Raw genomic sequence first — 22,355 nt, forward strand, 5'->3', positions numbered from 1 at the left:
TGGTGCCTGGAGAGTTGCTAAGGCATAGCAATATGTAAAAGATAGACTGCTCTCTTAGCTTTTTCTTCACTCTCTGTTAAATTTTTTTATATGCCTAATAAAAGCTAAATGCAGTTCGGCAGTAAGATCAAGACAAACTCTTCTGGACTATTTCTAGTAAATGGTTTATGGAAGAGGCTGTTATTTCTTCAGGGTTTTTTGTTTGTTTTGTTTGGGGGTTGGCTTGGGGTTTTGTTTGTTTGTTGTTTGTTTGTTTGTAAGATGTTATTTGGAAAATATATTTGTTATATAAGCATCTCTGGATAATACATTTGGGAACTTCAGTTATTTCTTTGTGCCTTACAGAACTATCACAAAAAATACCATGATATTTGCCATGACTTAGAGTGCCAATACAGCAAAAGATTCTCATGTTTTGTTTTTAAGAAAGGTTTCAAGTATTTTTCTATCTAAAAATTAAATAAAGAATCTTTTCTTCTAGACACTTGTCCTTTATACCTTGTTCAGTCTAGCATTTAAAGAATTTAAGTAGATCAAAGCCTTCCACCTACATTCCATCTCTTTCTCTCTTTCTGCTCTTCTATCCATGTATGATAGGGTAGAATTTTCTTGTCAGTGAGCAGCTGATGTGACATCGTTCTTGCTGTAATTCCATTTATCAGTTGTTAGTAGATCTGCTGTGAACTGTGTCCACTGTGAGTCTTACTGCATTTTCAATACCATTTAAAAAAAAGGTCAATCTTTTTGCAAGATGCATTATTAATATTACTTTGCAATTCTGTTTTTTATGGACAAATTAGATGAAGATACAAAACCACAGATTTAGGACAAATATTTTGAACCATCTTTGACTTAACTTCTAAATGTCACTCTTTCAAAGTGGAATTCAGAATGTTGTGTTTGGGTGTAAGAGTTAAAACCCAGGGAATCAGAAGGAAATACCTCTGTATGGTGTCTAGTACATCCTCAGTACTGAGCAGTATAAGCTGTCTTAGCTCATCAATAGGGAACTGAGGCAACTAAAAATTTGAGTTTTGCCTGACTCCTTAGTTAAAGTTGGTCAAGGCTGAAGATTGAAATTCTCAAACCCATTTACAGGGAGAAGAAAAGGGTTTGTAAGAGTAGTAATTCAGATACTGTCTTGGCAGGAGGGATTTCCAGATTCTGGTGCTTGTTCCCAGTTCTGTTTCTGTAACTGACTGAACATTTAACTGAATTTAAGCAGACAGTTCTAGTGCCTAGGAGTAGAAACGTGAAGCCAACTCTGCTCCTTTTCATCAAAATAGCTGCAGGTCAGGCTTGTCTTCAAAGATAAAGTGATTAACTGGGGTTTTAGGATTGTTTTCCCACTTGCTGAGATTTACTTTAGTTTCTGATCATTGATACAAATATGGAATGGCATTTGGCATAGTAAGATACTAATGAAATATAAACTACTGGAAATTCAATCTCAATGTATCTGTGAACTTGTTGAAAACAGGAAGTTAACTGGGAATCAATTACATTTGTTAACATGTCCTGCAAAGTTTACCTGGGGAGATGTGAAATCTGACATGCATACACAATGAGGGACTTTTTTTTCTTTACTTAATGCTGTTCTCTAGTTTTAGTCTGTGTGGTGTTTTACACACTCTTATCTGAAGTACAGACAGACACTTAATAATTGTAACAATTCAGAGGCAGACAAATTCTGTTGATGTGAAGGATAAAAGAAAAGAAAAAGAGATAAGAGATAAAAACCCCCCACTTCTCAGACTCACAGACTGATAGCTATTGTTTGCTTAAAAAGTCTCCTGTATTGTGAGAAGCAAGATTGGCTGCACAGAGAGGTGTCTGAAGAAGGAGGAAGTCAGACTGTTACCTGTTATATTTGGCACACACAGTGAAGAATTACTGATTTTTAAAATGGCAGATTAAACTTTCAGCCTTGTTTATTTTGAATAGGGAAATGGTCAGAAGTAGCCAATCAGTACTCATTTTGGGATCAGAAATACATTGATTGTAAGCTTCTAATTAAATGCAACAAGTGCTTACTGATCTGCACAAAATTTTTTGAACTGTTGCATGCATCTCTTTTGTTTATCTAATGAGAGGGAATAGAATCTGCTATCAAGAAAATAAGATGGGTTATATGAGGAACAGGTAACTGTCTATAAAAATGTAACTGTGCCAAGTCCAGTGGAATTTCTACTTTAATTTGAAGGTGACCCATTATTAAAGGTCAAAAAAAATTTCCACTGAATTGCATGATTCCTGTTACTTGGAAGTTAGCCTTTGCAGAGACAAATGCTAAACAATCATGTTGGTAGCATCAGTTATTTTGGCTTTATCTATAAATAAAAGTGAAATGATGCAGGGAGTTCATTGCTTCTCGCTTCAGCTTGCAGCAGTTAAGCATGCAGCCAGACCTGTAGCTTTGTTTGAACCTGAGCTCTCACGCACACACTCAGCCTGAGGCTTTCAGATTGTTTTTTCAGAGCTATAAACATTTTCCTGCTCCTGTAGCAAAGATGGGAGAGTTGAGCAATTGGCCAATACAAAAGAAACTCAATGGTCAGAAGTTACATACAAGCCACCAGCCCTTGTAAAGACTGAAAGGAAGAGCATGGCCTGTGAAAAAACTTGAGAGGTTGTGTGATGTTATAGATGTGGTAACACTTCCAACACTGTTGAATGAAGGTGAAACTGAATTGAGAAGGTGTCACTGCTGTCAGGACCCTCTACAGAGCCATAGAATTTTGTGTTGGGAGATGAACTGCGAGGCAGCTTGGAGTTGCAGGAAGGCCTCTTGGATGTGTGCCTTGACTCCTGGGATTAGGGCTGTGATAACAGGGTGCTTCTTAACATGTCTATCTCCCTGTAGAGACACATCTGAGCAGAGCCTCACTGGGGCTTTTGGTCATGACACCTCTTTTTTTGGAGGGAATTGGGGCTACCCAAAGCCACATGGTGTGACCTTGCCAGATGTGGTGTCATGATAACATGGGAAAGGGTGATATAGGCTTGGGCTCTTGCTTTCTGCCACAGAAGAGTACATAAATGTCAGTAACTGTCCCAAATGACTCTGAGCTCTTACGTGTTTTCTTTTTATTCTCTGCTGTGAGACCTACTGAATATTTTTCATTGGTGAAGTGGTTTGAGATCTCAGCCACTGCCACCGTGAAAATGTTTGGTAGTGGTAATGGTCAATATGTTTAGAAATATTTATTGACTGGCTGTTTGAATATCCAGTTTGAATAATTTTCTTGTTCAGATCACAGCAGATGGCTAAATATATCTCCTTGGGTAAATAACATTTACACCTCAAATAATAGCAAGGGAGGGAAAAAAAGAGAGTGTACTTTCTCATAAAAATGCATTAAATAAAAATCATTAAGCCCTGCATTTTATCTCTGGTTGCCTAGTAACAACACAGCCACATCAGTGAGCACCATTTTCTCAGGTACAATGAACTGCATGGCACTAAGGGACAGAATCAGACTGAAATAAGCTATTTGTATCATGTTATCTGTGCTAAATCATGGCATTTGGTTTTATTGAGGAAACTTGAAATGAACCTTTTTTTGTGTGTATGTCTGTACCTCCAAATGCTTTAACAATGGCAAAACTTCCCTCACATGCACAGCCCTTTTCTGAAAAATTCTTCAAGATTTTTGCGCAGTGACAGTTAGTACTACAAAAAACCTATAAGTACCACGTTAAAGTGAAGCAATCATCTAGTAGAAACTTTTTGTTACCTGGATGCTTCAGCCATGGAACTCAAAAGTGAAGCCTGGTAGAGGATGGCTTTGGGACAGGCACAGACTTTACATTAGTGTGTGTTTCTGTCAAACCACAGATCAGACACAGAATGGAATGAAATAGAAATAAGTAGACACAGATGTAGAATTAAAGTCCTTCTATAGCCACTGAGCTTTTGTGTTGCTATAGCTTTTGTTGCTATTATTTAACTGCTCAATGATGAGTCTCTGTGCTTAAGCAATGGTTCTGAGGGAGGGTCCCATGGATCTGCAGTGGGAGAAAGGCTTTTTTTGAGAATCCCATTTGTCACAGGATGGACACTGACCTTCTTAGTCCTGCCACATTACCAGCTAGTTTTAGCACAAGTGACAGTAGAATTCTAGTTGCCATAATATGCTCCTATAATACATTATATATATAAGTGTGTGTGTACATATATATGTATGTGTGTGTGTATAAAATAAACATAGAAAACTTTGTATCTTGAATATGTAGGTAGTTAGTTGGGGCTTTTGACTGCATAAGTGTATTTACCTGCCTAGGCCTTGGCTAAATCCTGAGTCAGGGATGCCTGTGGATCTAAATTTAGATAACCCAAATACTATGTATAGACATTACAATAACCTTTCCCGGAGGAATCTTAGTTGAAAGATTTGAGCGAACATTTGTGGGAGTGCAACTTTGAAATACAAGCTAATGATTCTTCAAAAATATAGAAGGGAAAATAGAAAAATATCAGGAATGTCTCTTAGGAGGACTGATTTTATAGACTTGGATTGATGAAACCTTCTGGGAGGTATAGCAAAGAAGAAATGACGTTAGGGAAAGATTATGTTAATGAGCTTGAGAATAAAATTTTCCAATGCGGAGGAAGTATTGGAAGAGCAGTAGGAGTTTAACCTTGATCACAATCACTGTAATCTCAAACACAGAAAAGAAACATGATAGAAAGTGAGATCCAAGCTCAGATGTCTGAGGCTAAGCATTACAAAGCCAAAGCAAACCAAGAAGCTTAAGCTTCTAAGAAATATCCTGCCCAATACAAAAAAAAGAATACTTGAAAGTAGCAAGAAATCTTTATAAGAATACATGCATAGTTGACTGGGACACCAAGAATACTTCACCACTCAATGAAGGGACTAAAATTATCTGTGCAGATTACAATGAAGGCTGAAGAGCTTAATGCCTTTTCTCCTACAGTACTGAGCAATGTTAACAACCAGTTTGGCAGCTATAACGATGCCAGTCATAGTAAATTAAAGAGCAAATCAGAAAAGGATTGGAGTTGAAATTCAGGGACTACCAGTATTGTTTTGGAAAATCAGCTCCTAGAAACACTTACACACCATTGCCACAACAATTTTAGTTTCCCAAAAAGAATCCCACTCCCAGACTTGAGTACTCTTTTGTTGGTTTTATTTCTCTTCATTGTATTTTGTTTCTTGCTTCTGTTTTCTGCTTATTAAAAACAGAATAGAACAACAAAACATTTGTACAGCTGTGGCGCAGACCCTTTAATAATTATTAGAAAAGTACTGGAATATAGCTAGTACTGGGCTAGAAGGTAGTTCATATGGTAGTTCTTGTCACGTTTAGCTAACATCTTTCTGATTCATGATGTGATTATTGGAGTGTCTTCTGCCAGGCCAGGAGTTTGACTTGATCCTAATGGGTGCTTTCCAACGCAGCCTATTATATTCTGTGACTGTTCTATGATTTTCAGGGGAATAAACTCCTTTGATATTTAATTTTGCAATGTGGGGTTTGTGGATGTTTTTTGTTTGGATGGGTTTTTGTGTTGGTTTTTTAGCTGTTGTTCTTTTATTTCCTGGTTGTTGGTCTTTTTTCCTACAATTGCTTTTCTTTTATATATAACGTCTAATTAAATGGCTTCAGATTTGGCACTTTGTTGCTCAGGTAGTGAATATTAAGTAGTTAAAATTCGTAGCAGATCAAATTGTTGCTGACTGCTGTTCAGGTAATTTTACCTCCTTATAATATACTGCTGGAAGATTGAATTTGGTTTTTTTTCTTTTATCTGTCTCTTATATTTTATTCTTTTCTAAATTATACTTTCTTGAATGTGTATCATGAATGTGTATCTCAGCATTCAGCTTCATAAGTTCATTGCAGATGTGAATGTATTCTTCAATGAAAAAAATTCCTTTTATCCTTGTCACATATGTTAAGAACAAATATGACATTCAATAAGAACAAGAAAAAGGAAGCTCGCGGTTGATCAGTAGATATGGGAGATTGCCAGGAAATAAGTGTGCTGGAGAAACTGATGGAAAGCCTCTGTTTGCTTCTAAAGCTAAATTTAGAGGGTTTTTCATAACATTTTATGGAAAGCCTCATAGGCTGCATTTGAAGTATATTTCACTAACAGTACTCATGTCTTGTATTATGAGAATTTGAAAATTAAATTTAAAATGCTCTAAATTTTCAGCTCTGCTTTGTGTATGTGTGAATCAATCAATGACTTAACTGTCTTTGCATTTAAAATCCTGCATTATTATAGGACTGAAAATATGGGAGAGTTCTAGGCATGATATAAGGAATTTACAAGCATCTATCCTGGTGTCTTAAAGCATTAATTTGTTTTCTGTGCTATTAACATCTCTGATGAAGATTTCTAGCATAGAATGAGAAAGATTTAACATACAAACTGAAAATCTTCCAAAAAATTGTGTTCTGACATGAAGCAAATGTATCTTTTCAGGTGATCAACATAATGAGATTTGAAAAGCTGCAGCCTCATAACTATTGCTGGAGTGAAAATTTTTGAGTAATTGAATCAGTAGCTCAGGTGTTAGCAGCATCCTTTTAGCTCTTGCAGAATCCATCCCCTGCAAATGCTATTGAATTACTCAATAAAAAAGTGAATTTTTAAAGAGAAGTAATGGGTTGAGATACCAAGACTGACTTGACTTAAATCATACTGATTTTTCTGCATGACAATGGTAAAATAATGACTGCAGGCAATGGTAAAAGAATGAACAAGGGCAACAGAGTAGTTTGCCTTTTCTGTGTCCTAAACAGTTTCCTAGTCTTCCTGTTTTTTCTTTTTAGTTTCCTCCCCAAAATGTTATTAAATTCTGTTATAGAGAACTTGCACTCAGGGTGTCTGGTGTGTAGAAATGCACTTCCATTTATATTCCCATGAATATAAACTAAGATCCTTAGTTTGCAACTTCTGATTCATCTGGAGTAAGCAATGACTAAACAAATCTTAAAGCAACTCCATGTTTGAACAGGTGTTCCTGGATTTTATTACAGAGAAACAAGCACACTCCTCCTTTTCCTTAACCTTTGGAATAAGTCAAGTGTATTTTATCAGTCTTCTTGTTGCTGAAAGAAGTGGAGAAAGGCAAAGGGTTGTGGATTTGATCCCCATATGGGCCATTCACTTAAGAGTTTCATTCCATGATTCCTGTGGGTCCCTTCTGACTCAGATGATTCTGTGAAATAATCCCAATTGGAATGGGAAAGGTATGTAGCCAATTGGCTCTATTAGCAGTGGGATAAGGGGCACTTGTGCTCAAGACAATTTTTCATCATTTCTAGTGAAATTTGAATTTTCTTGTAAGGCTATGATAAGCAAAAAATTCAATTTTTATAGTTTGAAGGACTGATTTAAATGTTTCTGCCAGCTTCAAATAATAATAAAGTGCTTTTATAAAGTACTTTATTCTTAGGGTTTTTTTAAATTTCCATATGTGTCTATTGCTCTGTTTTCCAGGCACCTTTTAGAAAGGATAACAATTAAGTGCAAGAAAACTTTAATTCTTCTTCGAATATGTTACTGACATTCTCTTTATATCTATATTTCTGTAGTCTGTTGAAAGTGTCTAAGCCACATCAATTGTCTTCTTTCTTTCAAACTTTTCCCTTGAAAGGTACCCTGACTAACTTCTTCCTCAAAACTGTCGAGAAGTTTATTTATCTTGAATATAACCTCCCTTTTGGGGGGTTGGGATATCTGCTATGATTCTGAAGGTGAAATGGACCACACTAATTCCTTGTTGAGAAGCAAAGCAGTAGCATGTCAAGTAGCTTCCAGAACTCTTTGAAAATTACCACGGTCTCTAATGAACTTCTGAAAGAAGGAGAACTTGTAGATGTATGCATAGAACATGCCATTTTCGGATGAAGATACCTTTTTGTTACTTTTACTGAAATACCTGCAGGGCTTCTTTTTCTTAACAGAGAGAAGCAGCAACAGAATTAGCTACAAATCAGCTGCTAATGCATTGTTTTATGTTAGTATTACGTTGCTGTGTATCTCCTGCTGAACGTGCTCTGGTCTGATCCTTAGTTAGAGATATTCCTTGAATCTGAGTGGGGTTTGGTTGCACTTAAATAGATTTTAAAGTACAAAACCCACCTTTGATAGTGCAATGAAATCTCTGGGTTTTTTCTTAATTTTTATTTTACTTTTCTACTTTTCACTTCAGTATTTAAATTCCACTTAGTTTATTTTTGAAAGTAAAGCTTAAATCTATCTCCTGACCTTTAAGTTACATTTCTTGGAATGTGTAGGGTATGAGAGCTCTTCTAGTCTCTTTTCATTTGTCATTTCTGTGATGTGAGTAAGAAAATCTTTTGTTGTGATTATGGTTGGGATTTTTTGGGAGTTCAATTACTGCAGGTAAAATGTGATTAATTTTAGTAAAAAAGTAAGTTATTTATTTTTACCTTCTAATAAGTTCAAAGACTGTCAATCTAAAGCAATTTGAAAATAAGTAACAAAGTACAGCAATAATGTATTTAAAGCAACATATGTTTTGTTTGCAAAAATGGTAAATTATATTCCAGTGCAGTTACTATTTGTTAGCAGCTTTTGTGTTCTGGAGTGGAAGTATTTGGGATGGGGTCAGTCGTCTTATTCAGCTGAGTATGGATTAAACAGGTTCTTCTGCTATTGATTGGCCCTTAGCAAATGAAGACCATATTCACAGATTGTGGGAGTTTTGTTTGCTGTCTTCTGGCTCTTCTCCCATTATTTAATTCTATGATTGAAAAATAATTACATAATACATAATCTAAAAAACAATTTTCCAAAATTTCTCTCTCCACATGTGAGATGATTTTGTATATATTCCACATGGATGGTTATGTTTTATTTTGTGTTGAGAACCTAGGTATTGAATACAAATTGGGTGCTTTATCACCTCATTTCATCAAGAAAGGAAAAGTCACAAAATGTGATCACAGCCAGCAGGAGGTTACTGATGACTTATATCAGAGCAACCACAGGGTTTCAGAAAGAATCACTCCCTAGGTGTGCCTGCTGTAGGAGCCTGGTTTGATTGGCAGTGCTGGGGCTGCTGGACTGCTGGATCTTAAAGTAATCTCTCATGCTTTCAATTCAGGTAATTTTACCATAAAATAATAGAATAAAATGCAAATGAGTGAATTTAAGGAGGTAAGAAAACAGCTATCTTCATTTTGACTTTTTAGTGGATACAGAATTATATAGACATATTAGTGCAAGTCATCAAACAAGCAAGCCCATCAATTTAATGGAAGAATTTCTTTGAGAAATGTCAATTTCTTCAGACTTTGAACATGTTCTTGAAAGTTAAGACTATTGCGTATCCTTGCTGTGCTAATATGTGACTAGCTCAAAAATTTCAGGAGTGTAGTTCTATGGGTGTGGGAGAACCTCTTCAGAGACTGGTGGTTAAATTTTTCATATTCTTCCAAGCATGCGCACAGCTTTACAAATACATAACCTTTGCAGATAATCAAGCATGCATCCTCTTTTCTTTGTGGTATATATCCTGGAGCTGCTGTCTGTGAGGATCTAGAGCTGGTAATTTACTGCTGTCTGTTTTTTTCTCTGCTGTCAGCAGTACAGCATGGAGGAAGATGTCAAATGAGTGCAATGGGAAGGGGCCGTTGGAGAAAACAGGGAGCAGGTGCAGAGAAGTGTGAGAGGAGATTAAGCCTGAGGCAACTACAAGTGGAGGTGGTAATTGAGGAGATTTAGAGCAGAGAAAACAAATGTGAATTGAGTATATTCTAGCAGGGGCTCCTGATTTAGGAGGATCTGTAGCCACATGATGAAAAACCTGAAGACAAATGTAGGAGATTTATGTCAGTTTTGCTTTCCTAATCATCAGATACAACATACTGGCAACAGATCTCACTGTTTTTCTCTGTGGTGTTTACAGAGGATAACAGTCTACTAGAAAGAAGGAAAACCTAAAGGTACATAAGATCTTCAACAGCATGAAACAGACAAATAAACAACTCCTGTGTGCTATTTTTGTATGGCACAGAGAAGGGAGCACACAGTGAAATTACAATAGGTAATAAGAAATGTTTTACATAATAGTCAAATTTAAGAAATGCATCATTAGAGTCTCTTGGGTTTCAAGAGAACAATTAGTTCCTGGCTCATCAGAAGCTATGAAGAAGGTGATGTATGTCCAGCCTCTGACTGAGGACATCCTGCAGTTGACACATTGCTGGCAGCTGGGAGAATATAACCAGAAGTACCACACTGCCTTTTAAGATCCTGTTGCTAAGAAGAAGGGCTATTTGGCTAAGCAGACCTTCAGTGTGGACCTTCAGTGAGACCCAGACCAGGCTCACTGTGTGAAAGATTCTCTGACAAATATGAACTTTACAGGTTTTTACTGTTCCCTGCCCTTCGGTAAGGTTATGAAAACATCTATTTGAAGTCTAATATGACCTTAATGTGGTAATTGTTGATCAAGATGTGCCTTTATAAGGCTATTTGGTAGTTGCTTGATTTTAAAGTTATAAAAGTCTCTTTTGCAGTATGGATATTGACTGGCTGTCATTCCATTACTTAGGATTTTGACAGTAGAATTTTCAGTCTATCTGATCTTACAAAAGGAAGGAATTCAACTCAGAAGATCTTCTGTTTCATCTCCCTGCTTGCAGAACTCAGTAGTAACCTGCTTTGCTTTTTTCTGTAGTTAAGAAAGTTTGTATAGTGTGTTCTTAATTTCGAGTGGACTGTCTTCAGAGTATATTTCACAGTTTTAAAATATCAAAGCTATTTGTAAAATTCAGTCTAAACAATTAATATTAACTTTTTCCCCTATTTTTTGTCATTAACCATCATGAATGGTTGGTTGATCACAGTTTTCTGTGATCTTGAATGCAGACACATAAAATTTATTCTTACAGCCCTTACTATGTATTTTAAGTTTTTTTTAATTTTAAGATTTTATAAATGTTACAATGAATTTTTGACATCCTGACTCTTCCAGTAGTGAACTGATGATGTGTACTGATGAGTTTGTCTTGAGCATCTAAGTGGCTAAATTTTCTTTCATTCCTCTTGTTATTTTGGACATTTAACCAATTGTAATGTTTTATTTTACTAATGTTCTGCTAGGAATGATTATTATTTCAGTTTGAAGAACTGAAATGAACTAAGATAATTAGGGTAGTGATAGAGAGACTTAATAAAGTTAGTATAAAAATAAGCTACTTAAAAATGCATAGGTTTGTTAGTCTGTGATTCTCTCCCCATCTCTTTTTTTCTTTCATACGCGCATGTTTTTTGATTTTTTTTCTATAGTAAGGAATGAAATTGCAGTTTTTGGTTAAAGCTTAGCTTTAGGAAAACTGAGATTTAAAACCAAACCAGCTGAAAATATTTAACATATCATAAAGTACATAATTAGGCTGCAGAAATAGATAAAAGGCTTTTTTTATTTTTGAGTGTTTTGGCATAAATAGTTTGTCATTATTATTTCCTTATCAACTTTTGGTAAAGAACCATAGTTTTTATTTTTCTTTCTTTATTTACTTTTCTTACTTCCATATCTATCAAGGTTCCCTTTTTCTCTCTGTAAGCCTTCAGAAATTCTGGAATAAAACTAGAAGAATAGCTGAATTTCTGTAAGGAAAAGGAATTAAAATTGCTTTACAAGGGAAAAGTAGATGTAAATTACAGAAGGAAGTGATATTGTGAAGCAAAGGACCACTGCCTCTGTGAATGCTGATACAAAAAGGAATGGCAGAAGGCTCTTGTGAATCATAGTGGAAAACAGCTTTTATGTTCTGGGTGTACTTACAGATAAACCAGGGTTTAGGAAGGACTGAATTCATTCATCCTCCTTCCACTGTCAGCAATCAGAGAAGATTTGCAAGAACACTATCCCCAGAAGAAATCTCTAATACTGTGAAACTCTTGAGGCAATGAAAGGATTTTTGAATCAGGCATCAGAGCCGTCCCAGAAGAGGGAAGTCAGACCTCACGGTCTCTCATAGTTATTTTTTACAAAATGTTTACAAAGATGTAAACATTTTCTGTCTTTTTGTTCATAGATGAAATGAAGATTTAAGATGAACACATGTGATCAAGGCCATCTAAATGGTACCAGAGGATTTTGATTTTCTAATTACAAAGACTACCGGAAGTGGTCTGCCCTGATTAGTTCTCTCTCTGTGCTTTGCCAGAGTTGGTGTCTCTCGGGTGGGGTGACACATAATGATTTTTGATGTTTACAAAGATTCTTCTGTATGTTACAAAATAAAGCCTGAGGCACAGTGAGTACAGAGAAGAAAGAACAGAAGCATAGGTATGATGAGAGCAGAGCAGGAGAAAAATTCACACGCATCCTTTGAATTATTAATATGGATGTGCTCCTGCCTTTCTCTTTGAGGCTTCATCTACAGAGGTGTTACAGAGCCAACTCATAAAGAAATATGAAACCTGAAAGGGAAGTGAATATGCGCAGTGATGGTCCTATTGAATTTGCAGTATCATTCTTCTCTAGGAAGATACTTGGGCAATGCCTTGCAGTGGCCAAAGACACTAGGGTGCTGATTCCCATAGCCATCAGATATCCTGGTGTCACTTCAGCTGGCTCAGCTTCATCTCTGGCAGTGCTGACGGCAGGCAGCCCATATATGGTGCCTCATCATTCAGTTCCCTGGGAGAGAGAGATGGAGCACTCAGATGGCGTTTGTACTTCTTCTGCTTGAATTCTCCCTTTTCTGTGTAACGTGCTGATTATTTCACTTGCAGAACTGGAAGACCTGTTCATTTTTCATATATCACATGCAAATTCTTAATCCCTTTTCAAAATTCCTCTTTACTGCTGTGGAGGTATTTGAACATATTTAATTTTAGTTACATTTGATGCTTATTCCACATAGTGGTAGAACATGGAAAGGTGTTCCATTTGTCAGGGATCCTTAGGCTTATCTGAAATCCCTAGGACAAAATACAGTTTGCAGTGTTGTGTTCATTTAGGATAATGTTTGGAAATATTAGAGGAAAAGCTATCAGGCTGACTGCTGTCTCCCAAGAGACAAAATACAAACCAATTAGCAGAATGGCGTGACTGAAACAAAATCCAACAATTTATTGTTGGATGAATAATTTATTCGGTGTATTCTATGGGGGGAGAAACTCAGTGTGTAAAGTTTTCTGACAGTATAATTCTGTTTGAGTTAGTTGAATTGTGCCAAGATTTTGGTTTTTTAATCTCAGCTGCTGCAGCAAATAAATGTAGTTATTCTGTGAGAAGGTTCAAATCAGGAGCAATTAGTATTCCCTAGGCCTAGTTTTCCATCTGATAAGTGAAGATAAATTTAATTAGAAAGAGTGAATGTGGGAATTCTGCTGGTAGCAGATCATCTGCTTGTCTATTGCTTCAGTGGAAAGTCTTGTCTCCTGTTTCTCCTCTCTTTTGAGGATGTTCTGACAGTAGTCACTACACTAAAAGTGCAGTGTGCTTCAGCTGTGTGCTTCAGGATTTTTTAATTTTACCCGGTGTTTGACTTGGTCTCCATATTAATCTTAAAATGAGTGTATAAAATTAGAAACTTCAAGTGAGATGGATGAAACTTTAGCATTTTTTAATATGAAAAATCAGAATTTTCAAGATCCTGATTTGATTGGCTCTCCTTATCTTGTGGGTGAGGGCTTTCTGGATGTGGGCTCTGTTCTCCTTGAGCACTGAGGCTGGTGTTGCTGTAGCTGTTGTTGCCTTTTGCTTACGATGTTTGCCTTGCAGATTTCACAGCACATCCTTTCTGTCTCTTTAACCAGGGTTTTTTTTTGGGATCATCTGAACCTGATTTTGTGATCGTTAGTTATTAATTTTTCTTTTCCCTCTCCTGCTTTTAGGGTGGATTGTTTGGTTTCTTTGTTTGTTTATTGTCACATTTCAAGGCACAGTAGGAAGGTAATTTTCTATCAGATGTACTATAGATTTTAGTATTGATCATATTGTCCAGTAGGTTGTCAAACTGAGTTTTAAACTCTTTAATGTTGCTTCACTGGTGACAGCTGTTCGGAGATTTATCCTTACCATACCCCAGGTCTTGTTTTGGAGTTATTAAGCTTTGGGCATTCCTAGGAGTTTAATGAATCTCTGGTGATACAGCAGTTTGGAAATTGTCTTTTGATCTTTGAGTACGTTGTTATGTCCTTTGTAGTAGATTGTTGTATGTTATCTTTGACTATTGCGCTAACATCACATGTTTTCTCTGTGGCTGGATGCAACTGCAAACAACACTAACATCAGGGTCTGTTTTGTGGCAGAGTGAGATGTGCTCTGTGTGCCTCAGACTTGTTAAGGGAAAGCACCAGCCATGGCTGAGAGTCTTTGCTGCAGGTATCTGTCCGTAGCAGGGTCTCTAACTAGATCACTCCCAATTCAGGCCTAGAAGGAAGGAAACCCCTATTGTCTGGGCTCCTCCTGATAGGTGACATTTCAAATCTACTACAGGTGGATGAGTGTCATTTTGTGCTGAATCTCTGTTTCACTAACTATAAGGACTTCTAGATCTTCATCTTTTGTCTTCTTTCTTGCAACCCATTATTACAGTTCAAATGTTTTCTATTTCAGTTTTGAGTACACTATGGAAAACTTTTGTTTCAGCTTCTGTTTTTGTATCCTCTAAATTAATACTTCTGCTTTATATTTTTATGTTTTGTTAGCAGCATATTGTTCTCCTCTGTTCGGGCAGAAATTTTTAGTAGTTACAAACAACTCTGATGTAACTGATATACACACTATTATTTCTTCAAGTTGGCCATACAAATGGGCCTGTAAAATTATAAATTACTTTCAACTTTTTATAAAGAAATATACTTTGAAAGAAGAGAGCAGATAAGCATCTAAGTTAACCTGTTCTAAAGACTATATATTTTGTCCCATTCGTTAGTTTTCTTGACATTATTTGCTGTAAATTTAATGTTTCATTTCAAAACTTCATTGGTATTAAAACCTCTCATTGAATATTTTTTTCTAAATATTTTCCCTTTTCTTTTTTACTCTGTAGGTAGAAGAAATTGTTGATATAGGAGCATTTGCCCCAGAAGACATTCATGTTCCCAAAATCTATGTTGATCGTCTGTTACAAGGAGAGAAGTTTGAGAAGAGAATTGAAGTAAGTAGCTGAGCTTCTCAGTCACAACATATTTCAGCTTGGGGTGTATTTAAAATTTGCATGGTGTTTAGTCTAGCCACCAAGTCTTAGCACTGAGAAAATAGTGTGAGAAAGACCCATAAAGTTTTGCTAAAAACTGGAGCTTAGATAGTACTTATGTAATTAAGTGGGAGCCTGAGGATTGAGCCTTCTTTCTTACACTGCAGACTCTCTGGTTCAGTTCCTGAATAATTTAGGGCAACTGCCTGTAGCCCTGGATGACTTTACTGCAGTTGAAAATCTAGTGGAAAATGCTACTAAATTCTCCTTCCCTCTCAGTTCATCTGCTGTAGATATGACAAGGGGAACCCTTAGACAAGGATCTGACTTTCTTTTCCACTGGACAGCTTTTGATGTGGGCATGTAGGGCCAGCCTCAGTCCCTTTTGTGCTGTACATTGAATTATGATATGTTGCAAAGGTCCTGCAAACCTTTGTTCCCTTTTCTTTTTATCAGGGACTTTTCTAACTGGTGGCCTTTCTGGTCTGAATAAAAGATATCAATAGCTATTAAAATTGCTGCAATAGTACTCCACCACTGAAAACACCCAATAAAATTATGATTATGTAATTGTTCTTTGTTGTTTCTATGACTTTGCCACACTCAGGCTATGTCCCTATATTCATTTTGGTGATGTGACAATGCTTTTAATGTGCAGTTGAAAATTCTGTATTTCTTCTGTGTCTCCGTAGTCTGGAGGTGGGAATTGTTTGTTAGATAAGCTGGTAGAAGGGAAGATATATGACACAAGGAGAAAAAATCTGTGAGAAAAAAAGTGCAGAAAGGAATTTTAATAATTAAACTTCTGTTATTAAAATCAAAGCACAAGTCCTAGGAAGTAGTACAAGGCCTTTTCTCTGAGCATTCTCTTTTGTGAATGCTAAGGTTAAGAAGCCTTTTTTTAATGCCGTCTGTTCATTCTGCAAAAGCATCTTGCATGTTGTTGAGTAATTGACTGCAAACAGATGTGTCAAACCTTTTTTTTTCCCTCTGGTTGTGTTGGGTCAGATTGCAATTAATGGCCCGTTTTCTTCTTCTGAATGGCTGCATTATCTCCCAGAAAAGCTTTTTACCTTTTATGACAGAAATAATTTTTCATTTATTAAACATTGCTTCTGCTGCATCTTGGCTGCATAAGTGAATATCTATTTAGTCAATACCTACTGAATACCTGGTGAATACCTACCTAGTCATCTGCCCCCTTCCCTATATGCTTCAGGAAAAAAAGGGGGCAGGGGTGAGGGAGAAAGCTATTATAAACTGCCAAGCAAAATTGTAACAGAGATTCATTTTGATTATGCAATTTTGTAATTCTGGCAGTGGTAACTCTTGCTGGGTATAGAAAGGAAATGGCAGATTTATTTACTCTTCTGTTAAATTTTATAAATCAACTGGCTGTATGCAGAAAAGCAGTGGGTATGGTAAGTGGTGAGAGAAGATGAAGAATATAAGAAATAAAGAAACAAAGAGAAGCTAGTCTGTCATAATTCTTACTGGCTTTAAATAGCAGTTCCTGGCTTAGAAGTGGTTTCTCTAGCACCAGCTGTAATTTCTATCCAGCCTTCTCTTTGCTGTATAGAAACCCTCTGTAATTGTTCCTACTTTATCAATCCACAAGCTAAGCAATTCTAGGGAAAATAGCCAAGGCATAAAAAGGAAGGTGATGGGAAATTCAAAAGGATTTATATTGACTGTTTCTGACTGCCTAAGGAGAAAGTGACTCTGCAAAAATTCTTTAGTGGTGATGAAAAGTAATAGGATAATTTTTTCTGATGTGTTAATTGTAGCCTGAAGTAGGAGAAGATAGGAAGACATATGGGGGTGCAGGACATGATGTTTTCCAGATGAATTTTACATGCATAGGAGAGATGTGCAAAGAACATAATTTATGTAGACAATAATTTAAAAGAAAGATGTTACGAACTTCTTAAATGTCATGGCATTTTCACCTGCATGTGATTTACAAAACATGAACTTAAGATGAGAAAATACTAGGAAACAAATTCATGGGGTGTGCAAGATTATAGTGTTATGTTTGAAAATTTTGATTCTTAGCTCCCCAGTATCTTTAGATGAATGGCATTTGTCTGTTTCATCCTTATAAATCTAGAACAGCTCATTGAATTGAATGAATGCAGAAAGAGAGCAGTATTTGTATTTTTGGCTGGCATTTTACAAATCTATTTAGGTATCTCTGGGGTAATGAATCTGAGACTTGCTAGTATTTGCACTAGTGTTTGGTGCCTTCTTCGCCACTTCTCTATGTATCAGGCTTGGCAATACAGACAAAGAAATAATATTTTGCTCTAAGGCTGTCACTGGCAATATTTGATGACTCCATTGGCTTAGCTAAGCTTGAATGCATAAAATAAAAGGTCAGTTTTTTTGTAGAAGATGAATAAATAACTTTATTCTTAGATCAAGTATCTCAGTGCAATCACAAATCAAGCTTTTGTGTCTTGAGAAACAAGAATCTGGATTCCAATCTTTACTTATGATTACTTCTTATTTTGCAGCGCTTATCAATCCGAAAGCCTGAAGACTCAACAGCCAAACAAAAAAAAGGAGACAATGTAAGGGAGAGGATCATCAAACGGGCTGCATTAGAGTTTGAGGATGGCATGTATGGTATCCTTCAGATGTGCTATAGGTTGAAGTGATTGCTGACTAGAATAAGAAACCCATCTGGTTTGTTTAGAACAGGTTGATTAACGTGCTCGTTGTCTTTACCGGACTCTGAGGTGCTCTCATTTTATTAATACCCAATTGAAGTAGAAGTTGCACATTGATATTTTTATCATATATATATCCTATTTTATCCATATATATATCATATATAATCCTATATATCATATATATAGGATTTGACAGAATGCAATTAGACAGTCCAAATGGCAAAATAATTCATCACAAATATGAGGTATTTAAGTAAAAACAAAAGTGCTTGTGAGTGGAACAGTTCTAATCTACTATAGTATAGTAGTAATTTTTTTAAAATTTACTAGTTTGCAATAAGTGTTTCTGCCTTAACCACCTTTTTTCAGCTAATCTGGGTATTGGAATCCCACTGTTGGCCAGTAATTTCATCAGTCCAGACATAACTGTTCACTTACAGAGTGAAAATGGAGTCCTGGGTTTGGTAAGAATATATCTTGATCAGTTATTATAGTGTTTTTATTTTGTTGTGGCTGGGTTTTATTTCCTGTGCGCCTCCAACTTGATTATGATATTGCTAAAAATATATATGCTATATTATGTCATCATATAATTCTCACTCTCCTGCAGAGAAGTTTTCTAGGAAATGCTCATTTTATGTTTATGGTGCTACTTTGCTAAGGATGTCCTTAAGTTTCTGGACTCAAACCATCAGGAATTTGCAAGACTAAGCATTATAAACCTTAGCAAACATATTTTTAAATAAAGCTTAAAGTGAATATTATTTTTACTGTCATATAACTTTATGAAGTTGCAGTTATGACCTTTTTTTGAAAAATGTCTGTCACTTTGATTAAGAACAAAAAGAAACCCAAATCAAACAAACCTCTCACTTCATGATTGTTTTGTTATGCTAACATCCTTGAACAATAAGTCCAAAGGACCTGATATGTTACTTGATATAAACTGTGGCTTGTAATGTCAGGATGTTTTTCTGGTAAAAAATAGAATTCTGATTTAATAAGATTAAAAAATGCATGTCTACCCTGATCTGGTTTTGGTAATAAGCATTGGAAATAATATGGCAATTATTGTATTTTAGACATATTTTATTCTAAAGCTTAACATACATCTGTATTGTTGTCAGGGTCCCTATCCACTTGAAAATGAAGTAGATCCAGATCTGATTAATGCAGGTAAATACTTCAATTAAATTTAATTAATGGAAAAAGAATAACCATGTTAATTTTAAATTTTTCTTTTGATACAGTATTTGAATCTAGAGACCTGTTTTATTTGATAATAAATATTAATGCATTTGTCTTGTTTTAAGTGATAGTCTTCTTCTTTGGGGAGAGTCTGTCTTCCAGGCCCATCAGTAAATGGTTAAATCATCCTTTTCAGAAGTGAGACTGTTTTGAGCAGCCTGTAAGGGAATATGGGTTTATTTTCCTGCTGCTTTTCCTTGAGTCTTCTAGAAAATGGTTTTCAATGATTTATGTTTGGGACATGTTTTAAAACATCCTGTGTATAATGGCTTGGTTTATTCCCAGCCAGGAATATAAGTCATTTGCATTCAAAGAGGGAGTGGTAGCCAAGGCAGGGGGAAAGAGCTGCCCAGCTGGCATCTGGCACACCAAGGGCACTGCTGTGGGCAGCTGCTTTTGCCACTTTTAGCAGGGAATGGCAATTCTCACATACTGTTGTTGCCCAGCTGCTTTTTAGGGCATTTCACCTCAGAAGATGCTATTCAATATAAAAATGTAAGTTTCTTATAATTTAGTGGACCCATCTGATTTCTATTTTATTCATGGAAAAGTTATGCCTGTGTACATTTTCTGTCTCCATGTAAAAATACACTTAAATATTGCATTGTGACAAACAGAAATAGGCCTTGTGACTTTGTCATTGATATTAATGGTATTGGTTGTAGACCTGACATTTTAGACTTGTTTTTTCATATGGAAAAGATACACATTTCATTTTTTTTATTCAAATATACACATGCCTACATACAAATACATGTATGGGTGTCTACATATGTATTTATACAGAGAGTACTTTTCTCAATGGCTGTTAGCAAGTACAATTAAACTCTGAAAAGTCAAAGGAGATAAAGCGCTGACATAAAATAATTTTAATTTCATATCAGTCCAGCAGTTGTTCACTGACTTGAAACATTTGCTGCTTGGCTCAGCTAAATGATGCTTATCATAGCACTAGGTAATTGCCTCTGTGACTGTATTTTAAATGTGGAGTTATCTGAGGCCATTTTCTGGTTTGAAATAAAAAATTATTTAAGAAATTGAGTCCAGCATTTCACCAGTATATATGTAATTGTTTCAAGAACTACATGAAGGAATATGTCAGAGGATTCACTGGAAGAAAAAAATATTTAGAAGAAAAAAATACTATGAGTGAAATTATATGCATGCATATTAGAACTTAAGTTTTAATATGGGTGCATATGAAAAATGAACATATTAACAGAGTGACAGTGAAAAAATATCCAAGAACTTAATAAATTCTGTGAAAAAATTTTTGCTTTAACATGGAAATTGAGATGGTCTTGAATTGTTATTTATAGTTGATAAATATTTTTTAAGATTCAATCTGGAAGACATGAAGCTAACATAACAGGTCAGAATGCAACAAGAAAATTAGATTATTGTACTATTGTTAATTTGATGTTAAGCAGCTTCACATGTCCCTCTGAAGCTGCAGTAAACAGGACACGGGATAGACAAACATCAGACCTACCACCAATATAATTATTTCTATAATTGCTGAAACATTCACATGGTTGGATTAGGACCGTTCTAGGTGCTTTCCAATCAAATTTGTAAAACCATGTGAAGAAAACAGAAGCTGAATTGCATAGAATTAGAAATTAATCTTGTTCTTATTCATTAACTGTAATGATCCCTCAGCCCCAAAGTCCAGTTCAAAGTTTTTAAAACATATACCTGTTTTGGGCTTTTGCCAAATTTCTCTCTGCAAATGTAATTGTAATGCTCTGAAATATGTGTGGGTTTTTCTGTTTGTTTAATTTTTTTAATGTCTCACATGAAGGATATCTTGACTGCAACTGAAAGGTAGACTACTGTATTACAGCAGAAATATTTTAAAGTACTGACCTCCTGAGAGTATTTTAAGAAGTGGGTAATGTGGTGCTCTTTTTACATTATTCTGTGGTTCTAAGCCTGCGTGTCTTTCTTCTCATCTTTACCTTGTCACTTTATCCTGGGCTTCTCTCTCCATGTCGCTGCCTGGAAACCCTATTTTCTCTCTCACTGCTTTGGGTGGGTGTCCTGTAGGGAAAGATAATTCAGGCTGTCTCAGCAGGTCTGAGTGTTAGCGTGGTGAATTCTTGAGAAGTGTGCATGACCACTTGTATGACCTTAATTCTATACTATTCCATTTAATTTCCATACAAATGGCATAAAATATGCCTCAGATGAGTTCAGTAATTAAAGCACATATCTTAGATCTCTAATTAAAGTTTTATGCACAGTTTCTTTCCCTTTTCCCATTCTCTTAATCTCATTGTCTTTTTTCCTCTGTTTTCTGGAAACTGTTTAATGATGCATCATTCCCCTTCCCCTTTGGTGTTACAGTATGTCACATCTTGCTAAAATATTTTGTTTTGTTTTTTTTTTTTTCCTCTCTCAAGTTTACCATGCTTCTTTTATAATTTCATTTTCATCTGTGTTTCTTCTGCCTTATCAGAGGCACCCTCTGTAAATGTTTGTTGCTTAGACTGATTCAAAGAGCAGGCAGAAGAGGAAGAGAAGGGCTCTGAACAGAGTCAAAATAAAGACACTTCCAGGTGTGCTCCATTGCTTGCATCAAGCATTCTTCAGAGCACAGTACAGAACACAGAAGCACATTTTCTTGTACCATTTAAAAAAAAGCAAGAATAGACTAGACCTGTCATTTATTTTTTTGTATTTTTCATCATTAGTACTATAAACAGTTTAATCTGATCTGCTTGCTTTTCTTTGCAGCCTCTCTGTGTCCTGAAGGCTTTATCTTCCTCTGTTTCAAAAGACAGTTACTTCTCACTTTTTCTGTAAATGGAGCAGAAAGCTAAAGTCCATAGATATTTCCTACATTCTGGTGTTCCTACATTCTGGTGCTTGCCTGGAACTGCTGGTGGTCAAACAGCAGGCAAGCCTATCATTAGAAACTCTAACAAACTGCTTCACAATTCAATAGGATTGATTAGGTTTACATGGGATGTTGTAAGTGTAATCAGGCTGTAGCTGTACTGAATCCAAAGGAATTTTATCAAAACCTCTTATTTCTTGGTAAATAGCTGTGACTTCATTTGTAAAAGAAACAAAATGCATACTGTATCTTGTTTCTTTTACAGGTAAGGAGACAGTCACTGTTCTTCCAGGTTCTTCCTATTTCTCTAGCGATGAATCATTTGCAATGATAAGAGGGTATGTAACAACACAAACTCTGATCTTTTTGAAACAGGAAAAGAATAAACTGCATCAGTGGCAGAACTCACAAGTATT

At 35.9% G+C, this 22,355-nt stretch overlaps 1 protein-coding gene across 1 annotated transcript in view; it reads left to right on the top strand.

The window, feature by feature from the left end:
• Positions 1–22,355, top strand: part of OXCT1 (3-oxoacid CoA-transferase 1) — an 84,323-nt gene that overhangs the window by 29,493 nt on the left and 32,475 nt on the right. Inside the window, exons 8-12 of the mRNA XM_071425496.1 lie at positions 15,028–15,135; positions 17,691–17,802; positions 18,219–18,313; positions 18,977–19,025; positions 22,205–22,277. Of these exons, the coding sequence (XP_071281597.1) occupies positions 15,028–15,135; positions 17,691–17,802; positions 18,219–18,313; positions 18,977–19,025; positions 22,205–22,277 (437 nt within the window). The remainder of the gene's footprint in view (positions 1–15,027; positions 15,136–17,690; positions 17,803–18,218; positions 18,314–18,976; positions 19,026–22,204; positions 22,278–22,355) is intronic.

The sequence above is a fragment of the Agelaius tricolor genome, unplaced genomic scaffold (genome assembly GCF_023055355.1).
Source record: "Agelaius tricolor isolate 1412-34295 unplaced genomic scaffold, bAgeTri1.0.p SCAF_4, whole genome shotgun sequence".
Classification (NCBI taxonomy): Eukaryota; Metazoa; Chordata; class Aves; order Passeriformes; family Icteridae; genus Agelaius; species Agelaius tricolor.